The sequence below is a fragment of the Biomphalaria glabrata genome, chromosome 10 (assembly GCF_947242115.1).
Source record: "Biomphalaria glabrata chromosome 10, xgBioGlab47.1, whole genome shotgun sequence".
NCBI classification, from domain to species: Eukaryota; Metazoa; Mollusca; class Gastropoda; family Planorbidae; genus Biomphalaria; species Biomphalaria glabrata.
In genome coordinates, this window is record NC_074720.1 from 9,855,010 (window position 1) to 9,875,045 (window position 20,036).

The window sequence follows — 20,036 nt, forward strand, 5'->3', positions numbered from 1 at the left end:
GAGAATTGAGATAAGCTTTGTAAGACAGACAGAGAGAATTGAGATAAGCTTTGTAAGACAGACAGAGAGAATTAAGATAAGCTTTGTAAGACAAACAGAGAGAATTGAGATATGCTTTGTAAGACAGACAGAAAGAATTGAGATAAGCTTTGTAAGACAGACAGAGAGAATTGAGATAAGCTTTGTAAGACAGACAGAGAGAATTGAGATAAGCTTTGTAAGACAGACAGAGAGAATTGAGATAAGCTTTGTAAGACAGACAGAGAGAATTGAGATAAGCTTTGTAAAAGGGCCTTTATATGTCACGGGAGATATGCAAATGAAGCCTAAATTCAATATTTTTAAAGTGACTTTTACTACTATATTTAAAAAAGAAACATATTTTAGCTCGGGAAAAAAAAAAGCTCACTTTTGTTGACAACATCTCACATGCTCTGCCACTTCCTGGAATAGCTTCCCTTGCCAAGTCCTGTTTCTCCCGAAGGATGTGTCCAACTCGTGCAAATGTCTCACCACAGAATCAGATACCGCTTTGGACATTCTCTCCACGTGGACAAGGTGCTCCCTGCGAAGGTCCGGCTTGATACCTCCCGGTGACCAGTCCAGTAAGAAATTACTAACCGCTGACACCTATAAGCATTGTCAAGTAGCAAGTGAATGTTATTTACAGACAACATGGCAATGCGTTTATAACTTTTTATTTGAAGAATCTTGCATAAACGAAAGTGCTATGGAATTAGATGACAATACCATTGATATTCATTTTTTTTTTAAATTAAAAATTACCCAATGGTCAATGGACCTCATTCACCAATCGTAAACAAACAACATTTAGCCACATGATAATATTGATAAAACAATGAAAAAAAAAACATATCACGTGACTGCCTTTATAAATTGCGTATTTTGTATAGAAGAGACAGAGAACCACGTGGCTAAATGTTGTTTGTTTACGATTGGTGAATGAAGTCCATTCTTTGAAATTTGTTGTCTATTTTTACGTCTTCTAACATTTGGGAAATTTTAAAATTAGAGTTTTGAAAGTTGAAAAGCCTTATAATATCAATGTATTCATTTAACAGATACTTTGAAATGAAATAATGCTTTACTATACCACAGTTTTGTATATATCCAAAGCACACATATTGCAACAGATATCTTTATGAATAACCATTGTGAATATAAAGTAAAGTCAGCGGTTCAGAGTCAATTCTATAATAAAATTAATAATAATTTCTCCTTATTTGTTGTTTCAAAATTTTCTCTACCTTTAGCTATTGTCTATTGATAGGTGTTCACATTCTAATTTAAAATAAAAGGTTTTTGTTGAGGAGAAAATTCATAAATTCACTTGCTCCAGTCTTTCTTTTCTTTTCAACTCTGCATGTTTAGTTTTAAACAATAAAAACGTTTATTCGAAAGGGGTCAAGACAAAAAGTTATAATCCACTTGATGTTTGATGGGTATAACATATTGTTATTTTAAATGGTCTAAATTTTACACATGATAAGATCTCTATCTCTGTTTTAATAGAGTGTATTAAATAAATTACTTTATTCTTGTGTATAGTTTCTGTCAGCTCTTTCATCTTTCCCCAGGCCACGGTATCAAGTTTCGGGGGTCTTTCAGTGGCCAGATCCACGTAGTCCTGGGCAGCTTGATCGTCTAAGTTGTTCTGCAAGTTGTCAAGGGTTCTCACAAGAAACACCGTACTGTCCCAGGTCCCCTCATTATCAACAATATCTTCAAGTTCTCTGCCGAACACTGTTGACCAAATAGAGAAATACAAGTTGTTGATCACTTCTTACATCAAATACATACACACACACACACACACACATGACATACAAAGCGTATACTTGGCGCCACTTTCATAGAGGACCTCAGAGCAATGGACACCAGGTGGTAAGGGGCTTCAGACATTGACCGAGACAGATCTTTGTGCAGACAGCTTGCCGCCCAATGCACAAGCGAGGATCTAAATCTAAGCCCAATCACACACACACACACACGCACACACACACACACACACACGCACACACACACATATATATATATATATTATATATAAAGTACATCATGGTAAAGTTTCACATTGACTAATGTATTCAAACAATAAGAACTGTTGCTAGAATGTGTTTAGAGATATTGCAAAGGTATTCATCCTAAATCTTTCATTGGATATTACAAATTGTATGTTTATGTTAAAATTTCTCTTCTACTTTTTATTACGGTTAACAAATGTAACTTACCAGATGAAGTCAAATGCTCAAAATACCATATGTTGGTTAATGACTTGTGTCCAAATGTTGAGAAAATGGCCAAAAATTTATTTGCCAAAGTCATAAATGCAGCTTTAGCCTGAGCCCTTTTGGAGGAGTCATTTCTAGAGATGTCTTTGAAAACAGAACTGTACAGGAAATATATAAAGGGTACTGATAACTACAATAAAAATAAAGTCAAAGTTATATATACAAGTTATGTGTATCCAAGATTGAAGGTATATTACATGTACTTTATTTGTGTTGTATACAAAAAGAACAACTGAATGTATTTAAGAAATACAATATAAACAGTTCATTAGTTCATTTAATTATTCATAATGTTGAAAGGGGCGCGGTGTTTGAGTAGGTAAGCACTTGGCTTCTGAAACCTGTGTTCAAAACTCGGTGAAGACTGAAGATTTTGAACTTTGGTATTTTGAGACTCCCATAAGCAGTAACGACCTTAGGGGTTGTCAAGCGGGGCAACCACCCCAGGCCCCTCTCGTGAGGGGGGCCCCGCGATCGGAGATTTTATTGCCACCCATTTCGAAAACCAAATCAGTTCTCATTAACTAGGACTTGTTACTCAATATTTTCTCAGTATCTTTATGATGCCAATTACCATTTAAGCTCTTAACATACATTTTTAGTTTCGAAATACCGTTCAGTTTCGTTAAAGACAGTATCTTATGAACTGCCTATTTTAAGAGGCTATTAACGTTGAACAGTTCACCTTGGCGTCAATAAAAACACGTAGGTGGAAGCAACCAATCCAAATCTTTTATTTCGTATACATACATCGACGTCCAAACGATTTTATTAGGAAAATAAAGTTAAAATAAGTTTTTAAAAAAGTGATAAAGTTTGAACTACTCTTTGCATTATGAAAGATTGTAGAGATGAAAGAGTCATTTATAACATTTGTAGTAACATAAATGCAACTTTTGAAAAATTGATTTTTTATGAAAATTAATAAACAAATATACAGTGTTTTCTTGACTTTCCCCTGTGATACGTTTTAAGATCGCACGCGAAGGTCAGCTTCCAAAAAGTTTGGCGATGACGTATTAAGTTTCTTTTTTCCAATAGTCTGCCACAAGGCCAGAAAGGGTGGGCTACCACAAGGTCAGAAAGGGGAACTTTACTATGTGCATAGACATCGTGCGGCCGTGGCAAAATCCATGTTACTCTGTTAAAAAACAAAAAGCGCGCGAGTATTTTTTTAAATTAATTTTTTGAAAGCCCGTGGTATAGCTCTTCCGACAAAAGTTGGGTCTACGAAAGTGTATGGACCACTGTAACTCTTATAGCACACTGTGTTCTTAGAGAACGTCCAATTGGCTTCAATTAGCAGAGTGAGAGAGGAGACCTAATAGAAGTAGTGCACAAGTGTTTTGTCTTTTATTTGCTTCTGTTAATGCAGAACAATTACAATACAGTATATATTACAATACAGTATAAAAATACTTAAGCGGCCAAAAGTAAGTCAACAGTACCTACGTCATGTTCAATGTTTTGTAGAAAAGAAAAAAAAACGCACACAGCTTTGAGGCGGACTTACTGTATTGTTATTGTTACTGCGTTAGAGACGGATGAGCCCGTTAGCGTGATGTGGTACTGTATATATGTAGTCTACCCTTACGGCTAAGGGCCCCGCACACGACGCTCACCCAGGGCCTCGGGAACTGTCCATAAGTCCACCTATCTCTATGTGTATAAGACTTTAGTTGGGAGAAAGTAAAGGCGGAATGTCGTGGTGGTGGGCAGAGAAACAGAAGACCTAAACATTATCTCCCCCGCATAGCCTGAAAGAAAAACTTTACTTTTTTGTTATCATATAATGAAGCTGCGTGTTGATCTGAAATGCTTCATTTGATACAATATATCTGAAAATGTCAAAAGACATTATCTAACAAAGATTTTGAACACGGAGTAATTAATTGCCTCCCTTGCGTGTGCTAATTTTGAAACGATTTTTTTTCTTAATTCTCAAACAGATTCTAAATGAAAAAGTTCAGATATCGTGAGTAGAGAAAGCATGAATAATGTGTGAATAATGAATAATTGGGTTCCTCACGGAAAATTGTTTTTTTTTAAAGCACTTATCATAATCGTAGGAATAGATATCTGAGCAAAATATATTTTTTTTTAAATTAAAGATTATAGAGGACTTGGTGTTGACAATATTAACCTAACACAACAATTCCATTAGCATTAATCTGTTCAATTCAGGTTTTAGTTCCAGATTGTGTGGATTATTTGCATACATCAAATCTTAGACTTGAACTCATACTGTAGCAAAATGTTAGAATCTATTAGTTTCTTCCTTTAAAAAAAAAGTCATCATTCAAAAGGTAAAGGTCCGTGATCAACACTAATGGACCTCATTCACCAATCGTAAACAAACAACATTTAGCCACGTGATAATATTGATAAAACAATGAAAATTACGTATCACGTGACAGCCTTTATGGATTGCGTAATTTGTATAGAAGATATAGAGAACCACGTGGCAAAATGTTGTTTGTTTACGATTGGTGGATGAGGTCCATTAAAAATGTTTTGAAATAAATTATTAATTTTGAGGATGCGCTCCATTTTTCAACATTAAAACTGCTCGCCTTGCGATCTATAGGGCAGATGATGTAAAGATCATCTGTTTCTGTGGCCCATTGTTAAAGAGGGCGTCTTGGCTAGCACAACGACCAATTGCCTTTACTTTTCCCCCAACTATTGTCTTAGTGCTGGGTGAACTCAAAGGCGCCCTAACGATCCCGAAATTCATAATGCCAGTCTTAACCAAGATTCGAATCCACGGTTCGGAGCCAAGCGCTTTACTACTGAGCTACTGCGCGTCCTCCAGGTTTAGGTAAAACATTTACTTGTAGAAAAACTCGTTAAGGAACACAAATACCAGTCAAATTCTTATTGATTTTAAGTTAATATTAAGATACGTTAATTTTTATTGCTATATCGTTCTTTAGAGATTCGGAAGCAGAAAAGAAAAATGAACTCATGATTTATTCTGAGATTTTTATTTAAATGCAGATTTTAAGTTCAGCCTACAATCTAGTGCTTCAAATGTACATCAAGGTCTCGATTTAAGAAATGTGTTTCCACTGGTACTATTATTACCTTATATTTTGAAGCCGATACACAGGTGGGACGGCATTGGTATCTAGCTGGTACCATTGACTCAGCAGGTCAAGGTCAGGTAACTGCTCTTCAGACTCTTTTAAAATCTGAAACATTAAGAGGTTCATGAGCTCACCGTATGCCTTGGGTGTGAGTGACACTATCAGTTCAATAGCAATAACATTGTACTATGTCTTAAGCTAAAGACAACAGAAACAAAAATATATCGCACTGCTTCGAGCGCCCTGATTTGACTCCAGGAGTGGAGAAAAGGAAACCACATCTCTTGTGTATGTCTGCCCCAGACTTTCCAAATTCAGATTCGACAATTAGATTTTGATTTGTATAGAAACATATAAATGTGAATTAAGGGCAGCAACTCAGGGTTTTTTACAAAGAGCTTTAAACCCTCACATAAACAGAGCACAATGAGGATGAGTACAAAAAAAAAAAACCGTTGTTAGGAAAACCTGTAAAGCTAAAGCAGTTCCTATCAAATGCTTGTCGTACTGAACAACCTGTTTTTAAGACGGCATAAAAAAAGGCCAACTTAAACAGAGACCAATTTTCATAGAAGGCCTGAGCACTGACCTCCAACGTTTCAACCTGTGGACAATAGAGTTTGGTCTCCATGGCCCATAGACAGTAGAATTTGGTCTCCACGGCCCATAGACAGTAGAGTTTGGTCTCCACAGCCCATAGAACGTAGAGTTTGGTCTCCACGGCCCATAGACAGTAGAGTTTGGTCTCCACAGCCCATAGAACGTAGAGTTTGGTCTCCACGGCCCATAGACAGTAGAGTTTGGTCTCCACAGCCCATAGAACGTAGAGTTTGGTCTCCACGGCCCATAGACAGTAGAGTTTGGTCTCCACGGCCCATAGACAGTAGAGTTTGGTCTCCACAGCCCATAGACAGTAGAGTTTGGTCTCCACAGCCCATAGAACGTAGAGTTTGGTCTCCACGGCCCATAGACAGTAGAGTTTGGTCTCCACTTCCCATAGATAGTAGAGTTTGGTCTCCACTTCCCATAGACAGTAGAGTTAGGTCTCTACGGCCCATAGACAGTAGAGTTTGGTCTCCACTTCCCATAGATAGTAGAGTTTGGTCTCCACTTCCCATAGACAGTAGAGTTAGGTCTCCACTGCCCATAGATTGCGACGTTTTACATCAGTGATAAGGCCTACTAAAACGACCGGTCTGGGTTTAACCCTAAACTCTTTGTCCCATTACCTTGATAGCTTGCTGCTCTTGCCTCTGAGCCATACTACGTTTACGCCTCCTTTCATCCGCCGCTTGAATTGGGTTTTCACTAGAAGAAGGTTCGGAGCTCGCGTTGCGCTCGTAGCTTGAGTCTGGGTAGGTAACACCGCCATTTGGGACACTTTCGTCTGGCACTGGGCAAGAAACAAGTAGAATATGTTAGTGAAGATTTAACTGCTTTAAAAGATGATATTTGTTCAAAAGAGTGTACTGCAGTCAGAACTCTGACCAATAACTGTAAAGACTGGCCAAAGAAACAATTTTAGCACATTTTTATATGCTATTTAAATTGATAGTAAAAAAAAAAGAAAACACAATGACAATAAAAAAATATGAATTTCAAACTTGTCATCATCTTATCAGCGTTTAAAGTAAAATATAAATTATCTAATTCTCGATCTTTCTATAAACAAATAAATATGAAAAACTATTTCATAACAAAAAAAAAAGAATATGCGTCCTTTATAAATCTGGTGACTGTTTCGTAAGAGAGAACATTTTACTCTTAATAACTAATGAATGACAGATTTTTAAAAAAATGGAACATTTTCTACCTCGCCCCAGTTGACTTCCCCACGAATGTATAAATCTACTCAGAGTCAGTGTATCTAAAGTTCTTATGATATGTCTATGCATTTAAACATAGAAGACGGTTCCTGAACATTAATTTATTAAACTTCCAAATGCCCGAATACGTAGTCAGTTGGAGATAAAGATTTTCTAGTCCTCTAGCCATTTTTAATTTGTGTGTGTGTGTGTGTACTTTGAATACTCAAAGGGTCAAACTATAGTTTTCCCAGTGCGGTAAAATAGGTAGTAACACTTTTCCTAAAGATATCCATCAATGGTCGAATTTCTAGGAAAATCGTTATATCTAGTTTCGAAAACCGTGTCCAACCACCCTCCCACCACCCTGTGCTCATAAATGTGCAAGTTGAATAGAACAAAGAACATAGAACAAAGAACAAAGAGAAACAAAAAGCAAGTTTTATTGGTGTCTCCGGTGTGCTGAACAAGGGAAGAGATGACTGCCGCTGGCTGTATATGTTTGGTTTTTGTTTCAAAAGATATATGATCATTTTGTGCGCAATATACCTAGAAAAAACAAAAAAATTTGATTTGTTTTCACCCTTTGTATCAAAATGTGTACTTATATGGCACACTTGACTTTTGGTCGTTTCTCGTGAAAATAGGCCATAAATTATTGGCTATCTTTCAAATTGATTCATGATCTCCCAGAAAAGCATGAAATAAAATATCTCCCATCTCTGCACGGTGTTTAACTGCTAGGTCTAGATTTTACTTCAAATCTTAACAGGAAAAGGATCAAAGTTAGCACTTCTGTGTTTACCGTAGCGTGGTGTGAATCAAATGCTGCGAAGATCAAGTGATAATTCTTTTTTAATTTTGTCACTTTAACAATGGTATAGTATCATGATTAAATCGAAAATATTTTTTTTGTTTATTATATGTAATATATTTTTAAAGTATATATGTATAGGGTGTGGTTCAGATATTTATATTCAAATTTTGTCTTTCAAAATAAAATATCTCACATCTCTGCACGGCGTCTAATTGCTAGGTCTAGATTTGTGATCCGTGTTGTTCGGAGCTCAATGTGGAGGTTATAGGTCAAAGGTTGGGAAGATTGGCGATAGGGTTACAATAATAATACTATTGCAAAAAAGTTAAAGTCGTTGGGCTGTAACTACATACAGCTAGTCAAACTAAGCCGTTGTAGGTGTATTATATGCTTAATGTGAGCGAAACGTGAACAAACTTTTTAACAAAATAAAAACTTTTATGAACATGATATAGCCTACACCTTGTGACTTCTTTAGTGTATGTATGTAGATATATGTAGGTGTTATGTAGATTTGTATGTAGATGTATATGTAGAGATGTATGTAGATGTATGTAGATATGTATGTAGATATGTGTGTAGATGTGTATGTAGATGTGTATGCAGATGTGCTTGTAGATGTGTATGTAGATGTGCATGTAGATGTGATTGTAAATGTATGTAGATGTGATTGTAGATGTATGTATATGTGTATGTAGATGTATGTAGATATGTTTGTAGATGTGTATGTAGATGTGATTGTAGATGTATGTAGATGTGTATGTAGATGTGATTGTAGATATGTGTGTAGATGTGTATGTAGATGTCTGTAGATAGGATTGTAGATGTATATGTAGATGTGCATGTAGATGTATGTAGATGTGATTGTAGATGTGATTGTAGATGTATGTAGATGTGTTTGTAGATGTATGTAGATATGTGTGTAGATGTGTATGTAGATGTATGTTGATATGTTTGTAGGTGTGTATGTAGATGTGTATGCAGATGTGCATGTAGATGTATATGTAGTTTGTTTATGTAGATATAGGTAGATGTGTTTAAATGTGCATGTAGATATATGCAGATGTGCATGTAGATGTATGTAGATTGTGGATTTTAATGTAGATGTCTCAAAATGATTGTAGAATCACAAATCACAGAGAAAATAGTAAAATCATGAACAACTGAAACAAAACACAACTCCCTGAGACTCACTTTATATTTCTTCTCTCACTCGGCTCTCGTCTTCACCTTGTCTTACCCCTTCAACATTTAACTCCCCTTTTTTCTAACCTCAACTACGACGGGCTTACTCGTGGTTACATCAGAAACTATTCAGCTAATGGCGACACTGCACGTCTTTTTTTCACTCGTCTTCTGCTTGCTCTACAACATCAACTTTCACGCCCCCAATTTCTAACCTCAACTACGACAGGCTGACTAGTGGCTACATCAGAAACTATTGAGCTAATAGAACAAATTATCTGCCACACTTGGTGGCCTCCTGAGATGAACTCCTTTTGAAAAATCAGAGCAGGAAGGACTAGTCCTCGCGTAGTGCTCTGGCAAGAAACTGGGCCGTTCGGCGTAGTGCCTCATAGATACCATACAAGTCGAGTGACTGCTCAGACAGGTCCCCCCTTAGCTCGAGGAACTGGGGACACTCGTACAAGACGTGCGACACTGTTTCGACGCTCTCTCCACAGTGACGGCATTGGGAGTCAAAGTTCGGACGGAACCGGGCAAAGTATGCCCCTATAGGATCCGCCACTGCGTACACATGCCAAACGAATGAAGTCCTTAAAATTGGGATTCTTTTGAAAGGAACTGTCTTTAAGTTGTCTTAAGTTTCAATGGAATCCCTAAAATTCCAAGAAACAAAAACTAAATGTTGTTATTTTTTGTCGCTGTGTTTACCAGCTGGCAAGCATGAATTCCTAATGTAATTTTTTAAATGTACAATGATGTGTATTTGGATTTGGGTAGATAGCACTCTCGACGCGTTGAAAGAATTACATAAAAGCTCCAATAATGAAAGTAAAATAGAAAACAACATTGCTATAAGAAAGGTCAACGTCATGACGCATAATTATCTTTAAAATAACGTCCACATCAGCTTCCATTCCACTAACCTGGAGTGTCTTCTTCATTCACAGGAGGTAACTCTTTCTCTCTCTGGGCTCTCTGGGCCTCTATATGAGATATCTTAATGCTGTTCAGCCTAAGCTGTTCCTCTCTGTATGCCAAGGCTGCCGCATAGATTGCTTCGTAGTCATCTTTAGGAATCTCCTCTGGTAAAACTTTGGGCCCATACTTCTGCCCAACCAAAGCCTTGAGAAATAAATAACATTTTCGTTTTATAAGCCGTATCTTCTTTTTTGAAGTAACGTCTGTATTTTATAAGATAAGATAAAAAGATAACATATTTATAAAGTTTAGGCATAGCACAATGTTTATCAGACTTATATTTAAGATTCCCTGTCACTTCCGAGATGAAAAGATTTTCATTCTTAGATCATTTTGGAGTTGAAGTACCTATATGTATCCTGGAAATAGTGTTCGGAAATGCCTTCGCATGGTGTCTACCGCACACTGTTTAATTGTAAAAATTTAGCGACCATCCCACAGGATTTAGTGGTATAAGAACACAGATCTCTATGTACATGCACATATAAAAGCTCAAATTAATTTACAAGCTTATATTTACGATTCAATGATTATGATTTAACATGTCTTTCAGTCAATAGGGGGGTGTGCGGCTTCCAAACCTAAGGTCTAGGGTTCGAAACCTTGTGAAGACTGGGATTTTTAATTTCAGGATCTTTTAGGCACCTCTGATTCTATCCAATTCTAATGGGTGGCTGACATTAGTTTGGGAAAAAATATAGGCGGTTGGTTGTTATGCTGGCCACATAACAATCTCGTTAACCATGGGCCACAAAAAGAGATGACCTTTACATCATCTGCTCTATCATCGTCATCATCATCAAACTCCATTTGAGTGATGGCTTGAGAGGCACAAATCCTCTCTTGCAAAAGCCCTGGACAGAAACCCTGCTGTCTTGCGTAGTGCATAAATGTCGCCATACAGGTCGAGAATTTTGGTTTCCCAGACCTGTCGAGACGGAGATCAGCAAGTCCGGGGCAGTCAAACAGAATATGAGGCACTGTTTCCTCTTCTTCCCCGCAGCGGGGGCACCGTGAATCGAAATTTGGACATAGCCGTGAGAAATATGAGCCAACAGGACAATGGCCTGTCCTGCACTGTGCTATAAAAGCTTGCTCAGGCCTGGACAGCCTCCACCACGGGGAAATGCGGTCAGGGCGCCTCATGCACTCCCAGACTCCACTGGCTTTTTGGGACTTGTCCCAGCACACAAACCACTTTTACATTGTTTTTTTTTAATTATAGCCAGAGCATGATGAAAACTTACAGCCTGTTCTGTGAGTGGAATTCGCCCTCCCTGGTGGGCCAAGGAGCCTGCAATAGTGTTGCCAGTCACACCTATGTGACTCGGTATCCACTGCATTATTACAGGGGTGCCATAGCGTTGTTTTATGTTGTGTGAAGCCATGCCATCATATGCTCTATAGACATCATTGTTTGAGAGGGGAACATTAATAATTTACTTTTTTATTTACGATATACAGCAAACATTTTGTTCACCAAGTCAATAATAGCGCGATTTTCGTACTTACCACAAAATTTAACCCAAATTTTGATTTTCTTGTCTTTTCTATGGTTTTGTGAATGATCTTCGGAATTTTGTGGTCATCCCAAATAGTGTCTTTAAAGCCCCAATGTAAGTCTAAGATTCTGATTTCTTGACCTCTTTGAAGATAGAATTCTCGAAGCTTCGGGAATAAATTCTCCTGGAAAAATGTTCTTTCCGCCTCGAAATCTGGCATTTTTGGAAATTACATTTGTACAAATTATTGTAAGATAAATAAAAGTCTAAATAACCATACTAATTTTCATCTTTCACTCAAAAGAAAAAGTTATTACAAGCATTTGTATTGAGAAAAGTTAAGTAAAAAAATTGTATGTTTTTTTTTTTTTGCACATTACTGATTGGTGCTTTGCTGTTATTGTTTTGTTTTTACCTGATGGACCGGAAGCTACATAAACGTTAACAACGGTCTGGTCCGGTGGGCATTTTTTATTGGCTTGTCCAGCTAGGATGGATGCCATGCTGTCTTCAAAGACAAATTTTGTGTTTTCTCTTGTTGGTGGCCTGGGGAAACAGGATATCGATATAAAAATGTTAAAATGAAGCAGTTTTTATATTTAACATTACATTCTTTATGTAATGAATCAATTATTCAAGATTTTAAAAATATAATGTGAACGTCCGTTGACTTGAGTTTCTCAGTGACAGAAAGATTTTCGGAAGGTGCCAATTGTAATCATTGCTAAAGCTATTATAATAATGGCAATGTCTTTGATTCCCAAGATTAAGGATGAGTGCAGTGTTTCACGTGACTATTGAAACCCAGTGTTGCGACTTGAATATTTTTCATCTTCTGCCCCAGTCTTTAACAAGGGCGTCTCTCTGAGTCTCAAATGTTCGTACCACAGCCTTTGCTACGGCTCGCCACCTGTCCATTTCAGAGGCCACTTGCTACTTTCTTCTATACCAGAGAGGGGGAAAAGGCGCCCCAGTTGGTCTTTATAGCGCATACGGGGGGAGGGGGCACATCTGCTAAGCCGTCCTCCTTTAAGCTCGCCAAAGAAGATCGCCATTGGCATAGTATTGTTTAAGTATAAAAAATGCTTTAATAAAAAATAAAACAATAGGTCTTTACTTTAAAGACATTAAGACACATGACGAGAACTTGTGAAAGACTAGACACTAATAGTTCACCTATTCTCACATGGGGTGACGAGCCGGACAGGGAATTCAACTTACAAACTCATGTATAGCCCTTTCTCCTTCTCAATAGTCACAAGTGCGTTGTGAACAAATCCTCAGGCCTATTGTTCAACTTCAACACTGTGGACGTGTGAATAAAATCGTGAAAACACTCATTTTCAGCATTATTAAGGTTCTGTTAAATGAATAATAGCAGACGAAGGACAACATGGTCTGCAGGCTGAAGCCAATGTATCATGGGAGTAGCCGGAGTGGAAATGAAATGAAATGACCCCTCAGCGCTCCCCCAGACTTCCTTGCCAGCAAGGGCGGGGTGTCTACACTTTTTTCCTTTTACTAACTCCAGGAAGAGCCTATCCTAGGGTACAATAAACTTTGGAAAGAATGAAAAGTGAGAATGTAATAAAGATTAATTATGTACACACACACACACTTATATATATATATATGTATATATATAGGGTACCCCCCAAAAAAAAATCGGGGAGGGGTATCCCCCTACCCAAAAGAAAAAAAATCCTTTCCCGAAAAAAACAACTGGCTACGCCCATGCAATGTATTATTGACGATTTACCTGGTTGCTGTAGGTGTCTGTACAGGGCTAACAACCACCTCGTGAAAGCTGTCATCAGTGAAGTTGGAATCTAAATGAAAACAAAAAGTATAACCAAGTGTCATATTTTATATAATCTTAATAAGACAATAAGGAAATAAATAATAATTGTTTTGTATTTTTTAGGTCAATCAGTTAGGAAACTTCTTTTGTGATGTAATTTTGTTCAATGCATGACATAGTCGTTAAATTTTGATTCGGCCATTAATTCTACTCTTAACACCTGCACATGCATAATTGGATTAATAATCTTCAACTACAAAAGCGAAACCTAATAAAATACTCAGAAAGACACGAAGATAAAGGAACATTACTTGTTCCATATGCTAGAGCACATTGGTAGCAATGCTTCTTCTTCCCTAGTACTATTTGAGCTTGTATTGGGCTACCTGCGTCATCCAGGAAAACCAATGACTTGGCAGAATTTAAGTGATTGATTAACATGCATGACTAGATTGACCTAGGACGTAATTAACGCCTGTATTTTATAATATAAGTTAACTGTGTACCGTGTCAGGGTTTTGAGAAGGCACGACACACGATGATAACAATATTTCATAGGATAAGTATCTGAACGCCCGTGACTGTTGCATCTATTACGTCTATCTAAGTGCACAGGGGACAGATTCTTCAATCGGTGATTGTTTAGACCAGTGAAAAACAAGATAAACTATCTCTCGCCTTGTTGAAACAGACAATAATTCACTACCTAAAGACAGTTTAGCTCTGACTTCGACCATGGAGACTTTTAGTATTTACTGTAGTTTGAAAACTTTAACAATAGTAAATAACACTTTATTTCTTCGTTACTTTAGAGTTTGTCTTTAAAATGTGTGCCAATACTTTTGTTATAATAGCATATCGCTTCAGTATAAGAATCAAGCCAGAATATAAGTGCATTGAACTTTTCATAAACTTAAATCTTTCACCAAACATGCTTGCGCTCCATCATGGACATACGGTGGCAAGACCGCACTATAAACAGCGATGTCCTTGCGAAGGCCGGTGTGGACAGTATAGAAGGACTTCTTATGGTCCGACAGTTACGCTGGGCACGTTTCCCGTATGGGAGACGAACGTATGCCAAAGGCAGTCTTTTTTTTTTTGGTGAGCTAAAAGGTGGACGATGTAACATTGGCGCCCCCACGGAAACGCTTCGGAGACCAGCTTAGGCGTCAGCTTGCCTTGGTTGACATAGAAGAGAGCACCTGGTTGCATGCGGCCTCAGAACGAGACAGCTGGAGGTCACTCACAAAGGCCGCGGGAATACACATGTTAGACCAAAAGAAAATGCGCTGCCGAGGACAAACGCAGACGGCTAAAAGAAAATCTAAATCGAACACCTGTGGACAATGGTTATGCTTGCTCTGGATGTGGCAAAATATGTAGGTCACAGCTGGGGCTACGCAGCCACGGGAAATACTACATTCCTCACTAATCTTCGAATGATGATTACAAGTGCTTTATGATTTTGTTGGGACAATCACTGTTGGGCTACTGTGAACATTCTAAATGCGGCACACATCCTTAATGTTCGGGTTTGAAGACAATGTGTTTGTACTTTATTGGGCCTTTACTACATGATGAGGTCTTGAATGAAGATGTTATATCTCTAAACTCTGAGCGTGTTACTTTATTGACAATGAGCTTTATTACCTTCATTTTCACTGACCAGCGCTGGTTCTTCAGTTTCACCAGCAGTCGACTCAATGCTGGTCACTTCGGTCATCAGCGCTTTGTGACGATGTCGCTTCTTGTTGGACGTTAGCGCCACATGGTCAGTTAGGTCATCTTCGCTGAACTGGTCACTGCTGTTGTCTTGTGTGTCATTGTCGTATTGGTTTGAAGCACTTACCCAAAAAAAAAACAACAACCAATATACGAAATACAATATAAAATGGTATTAATGAAACTATATGATTTAGAAAACCACTGCGCTATTCATCTCAGATATTGGTCAAGTCATTTCAACCCTTCAACATAATAATGAGAATCAAGAAGAAAAAAAATAATCTTTTCTTAAAGCAATATCTTAGTTCTCTATCCGTGTCTTTATGGTGATGCTATCTCTTTTGAAGTGAAAGAGATTTATTGATCAGCATTGTTCAAGTGTTAGCCTGTTAAGCCGCTGAAGGCCTTGCCTTAATAATTATATATATAAAATATATAATTTTTAACAAAATATGCATGTTAAATGAATCGTAAAAAAAATGAAACAAAATTTAAAAAGAAATCTACTTCTTTTTTTGCAAATTTGACAAGCTTTTAATGTATTCATATTATTAAGTGCATTCTAATTACATTCACAGTAGGAGTCGCCTTCATTAAAAACCTGATCAGGGCCTCCATTTACTAAACTCCGGCACTGAAAACAAAACTGATTGACCAGTGTTGTGTATACCATACTGGGCAAACAGTGGAGTATGGTTATGAATGGAAGGGATGTACGTACTTTGATGGCAGAGAATGGAGGCACTGAATGAAAGTAGTAACAGTTAATTAAGTACACCTTTCAGACCTTTACATCATAGGTCAAATTACTTAAAGGTCATCTGTTTCTTTTGCCTACGGTTAACGAGGGTGTCATGTAGCCAGCAGATCAAACAACCGCCTTTACTTTCCCCGGCTAATGTCAGGCATTTCCAAATTTCACTCCCCCCCCCAACTGTCCTGAAGGAGGTTTGAACCCAGATGTAGTAATCTTTCACCCCGAAGAACAAGTCTCTTCTTTTTCTTTTTCTTCTTTTTCTTCTAGCCAGCTTTATTGCTGCTGAGCTGTGAGCTCTTTTGCAGACTGTGCCAGGAAAAAAAGTGTGCTGTTTTCTTCAGTTGTTCAGCACTGCCGTACAGGGTGTTGGTTACGTTGGGCTGTGGTGGTAGTAGTGTCTGCCTAAAGTGGCTTAGGAAGGGGCATTCAAAGAGGATATGGTTTACGGTTTCATAAGGGTGGGCGCAATGTCTACAAAGGGGAAGCTTTGAGGAATTAATTTTGTTGTAGAACAAGTCAAGTAAAGCGTTTTATTTTATAGTTTTATTTTCGCTTAGAAACAATACAAATTTTACCTGTTTTGAGACTCGCTTCCATTGCGACTGGTATACGGTGAGCTTTGGTTAGTTTCCTCTGCAAGACTGTGGGTTTCGATGGTCTCAAGGGTGGTCCTATGGCCATTTAGAGTCGTTTTCGGTAAAACAGCGCCGTTTTGCTTTCTCCTCGTATAATTGGATCTAGGCTCAATTTTCTCACCTGTTTCAGAGTAGGCTTTGAATAGCCTCTCTCTGCCATCAATAGACTATTAAATAAATGAGAAACAGAAGTAACTATTTTAGACTATATGTAGCAAACTATCTACAACAATATGTTATAAATAATATTGGATATTTATATACGGAGGATAATCCATAAATAGCAAGCTTATAGGTGTATCCTCAGTAAAGACTAAAGCAATTGCTGATAATCTGTTGTTGTTTTTTTCTTTCTTCCAGTACTTTGATAATTTTAAAGCACATTTTAGCACTGCCACTGTAATTTTCAGATAAATGGAAGTAATTAGTGGTTATTTTTCCTTAGATAAGCTTTGGTTTTAAAAAGTATTATTTTTCCTATTGCTTCTATTGATTCTAGATACATGCCATCATCCCCATAACACATTATGATATCGCTGAATCTTTTATCTAAACAAGTCTCTTTTATCTTCCCTTGTTATAGCGTAACAAGCAAATACTATCCTATTGTGATTGCTTTCAAGTTATAGAAGTCATTCATGATTGTTGCATTTTTGTTTCTATAGAACAAACAAGGTTTAAGTTTAGGTCACCAAGATATGCATATTCATAAAAGAAAGTTACTCTAGTCTTTAATCAAAACTTTTTAATTAAAATAACTATAAATTCGTCAAAGAGAAGTATCTTGTATATAATAGAAATACTTATGATTTACCTTTCCGCTTTTCAACTGTTCTCTATTAGAGTGACCATTCTCTGGTTCATCTTTGAACTTGTCCGACGTGATGTCTGAACGCCTGGGCGTACGCCGGATTAGTTTACGCTGCTAATGCAAACAGATTCAGCATTGTTACAGAAGCTTCATGATAGCTCTAAATGTTGTATTTTAAGGGTGATTTCATCAAAAAAATGAATGTTTTAGTACTATGTTGAGGACAACATACCTTTAGATGTGTCACTATCTTCTTATCGACGTCAACACTGACTTTCAGGTAATCACCAGGCTATGAAGATAATCAAATACAATATATAAAAAAAAATCTTTAAAATAACAAGAAAGCTTATTATATTGAGTGAAATTGCATTTATCATTAAACATTTAGAATCAATCACGTAATTTCATAGATATAGACTAATAATAATAAATGTGCGCTATTGCAAATATCAAGTACTTCTAGCATGAGTTATTTTGGTTAAGTGTTAAATACGTTTGGACAAGTCACAGCGGGGAGGCGCTTAACAATATAAAACAATAGAATGATAATTTTTATTTTTCGTAGCAAAAAGTTCCATTGCTTTTCAAAATCCATACCTTTTAGTTGTGTAGAATGTGTGTTTAGCATAAATGAACGTAAGAAAAAGAGTATTAAATCAAATAAAGATATTGAAAAGCATTTCACACACATTAAAATTACTATATGGGTATTTTAATGAAAGAGTTATTAACATAATTATATAATGATATTGTTGATGGTCTATTTTGTTGATGAGTATATATATGTTAATGGTGCATGCGAGTCCATATGACACAACAACAGAATGAATCAAGAATATACTTAATAACGCAGGCTGATAACTTCAACAATTTAATAAACAATAAAAAGGGCACAGTCCTCTGTCGTCGCTAGCCTAGCGTCGTCCTCTAAGGCGTCTTGTCCGTTATTCTTCTTGTTCGTAATCCTACTCTGTTCTTACTCGTCACATTACTTAGGAAAAACCCGATTCACATCAACTTCTACGCATCTTGTGTCATTACAATATAATGCATTGCATTGGTCATATTCTATCAGCTGTATTCTTCCAAGCCAGTGGGGGCGAGATTGTGCCTGAGTTGATCATTTAAGCGCTTCAGTCTGTGGTAGAAACATTAATCGATTTTTTTCTTCTAATTGAAATTATAATTATTTCAAATTTAAAAAAAAAATTGTTAAAATTTATTGATGAATTTTAATTTTCGAAATTTATTGAAGCTTTTTTTTTTTTTTTTTTTAGTTTATTGAAGGTTTTTGTAAAAAAATGTGCCAGCAAGCATTATAAAGGTGCCCCTAAAGCACGAAGATCTATATTGCTTGTTTTAGATGTAATTATTATTTGAAACTCACTTGTATTAAAGCACATGTATTAGGATATTGTTATATAATACTTTGGGCTACAGTGTCACAGTGCCGACTGGCGATTCAATTGACATGAAACGAATTGAACGATACTGACTTGTCGCACATTGCGGAGCGAACAGAGCCAGGGTTTTTGAGTATCGTATCTTTAAATATCTAACAGAAGACAGGGGAGCTTTTGGTAGTCCAATTTTATGTTATGCAAACGCGATATGAAGCTCCGCAAAATCGACACTAGTAGCTGGGAAAAAGTGGCACTGGATAGATCTACATGGAGAGAGAGCATAAAGGAAGGGTCTCGGTTTACAGATGCCATACACAACAGCAGCAGAGAGAAGGGTGAAAATGCAACGGCGCCTGGTGATGACATATGCCCAACCTGTGACCGCAGCTGTGTATCAAGGATTGGCCTCCTGGGTCACACAAGACGATGCAAAGGGGAGAGTCCTTTCTCCAAACGTAAAATATCACAGTCTTTAAGATGCTTATTCCTTCACCTAGTCTTTAGTCTGTTCAATCATTGGGGCGCAAAACTTGATCTGTCGACCTTTTTTTTTTGTCCCAATCCTCTCAGTCTATTGCCTTGATTAGAGAGTCTTTTTCAATGACAAGCTCGTCCATTCTTTAAAGGGAAACTCCGATGGTTTCGTCAATTTTTGATATAACATGTGTTTTGATCTACAGATAATGAATATATTATTATTTTGTATTTATTTGCAATAATAACTTAATAATTAATATTTTTCTGACGTAATTTTCCTGCGCATCCAAAACGGTCAGACTTTCACCGGGTTTCTACGTGACGTCACACATGCCTATTAATTTAATCTATTGACTTACTGTATAACGAAAACCATTACAGTAACGTTTACATTCTCGTAAAAGAAATTTATCTTCGTCTATGCAATTAGATCTAGATCTTGTAAGCAAAGAAAAAAATGCGTGTTAAAGGAGATTTACATGCTTGACTAATCACGGCAGTGTGTATCTTCTCGCCTGACCACTCAACACACAACAAACACTATCGCTTGGTTGTCTTGTCATGACTGACTACACGTAGTCTCGACTAGCCTTACACTGACCAGTTAGTTCGAATCAGTCAGACCTGCGATCTTTTCACTTCTTGGGACAGGGAGGGGCTTAGACGAAAATCTTACTTTATTTCTCGAGTTGGTTGTCCTAATGCTTTTAAATCTATCTATCTAAATATA

At 37.1% G+C, this 20,036-nt stretch overlaps 1 protein-coding gene across 7 annotated transcripts in view; it reads right to left on the bottom strand.

The window, feature by feature from the left end:
• LOC106067842 (uncharacterized) overlaps positions 1-20,036 on the bottom strand; it is a 75,259-nt gene that overhangs the window by 20,509 nt on the left and 34,714 nt on the right. For 6 of the 7 annotated variants that reach the window (XM_056044239.1, XM_056044240.1, XM_056044241.1 and 3 more), the window contains 13 exons: positions 17,656-17,715; positions 17,427-17,537; positions 16,553-16,779; positions 15,146-15,339; positions 13,451-13,520; positions 12,107-12,237; positions 11,702-11,904; positions 10,135-10,333; positions 6,631-6,794; positions 5,400-5,506; positions 2,253-2,410; positions 1,553-1,764; positions 410-630 (listed from right to left, as the gene is read on the bottom strand). In XM_056044239.1, the coding sequence (XP_055900214.1) occupies positions 410-630; positions 1,553-1,764; positions 2,253-2,410; positions 5,400-5,506; positions 6,631-6,794; positions 10,135-10,333; positions 11,702-11,904; positions 12,107-12,237; positions 13,451-13,520; positions 15,146-15,339; positions 16,553-16,779; positions 17,427-17,537; positions 17,656-17,715 (2,057 nt within the window). The remainder of the gene's footprint in view (positions 1-409; positions 631-1,552; positions 1,765-2,252; positions 2,411-5,399; positions 5,507-6,630; positions 6,795-10,134; positions 10,334-11,701; positions 11,905-12,106; positions 12,238-13,450; positions 13,521-15,145; positions 15,340-16,552; positions 16,780-17,426; positions 17,538-17,655; positions 17,716-20,036) is intronic. The other variant, XM_056044242.1, reaches the window with a different exon arrangement.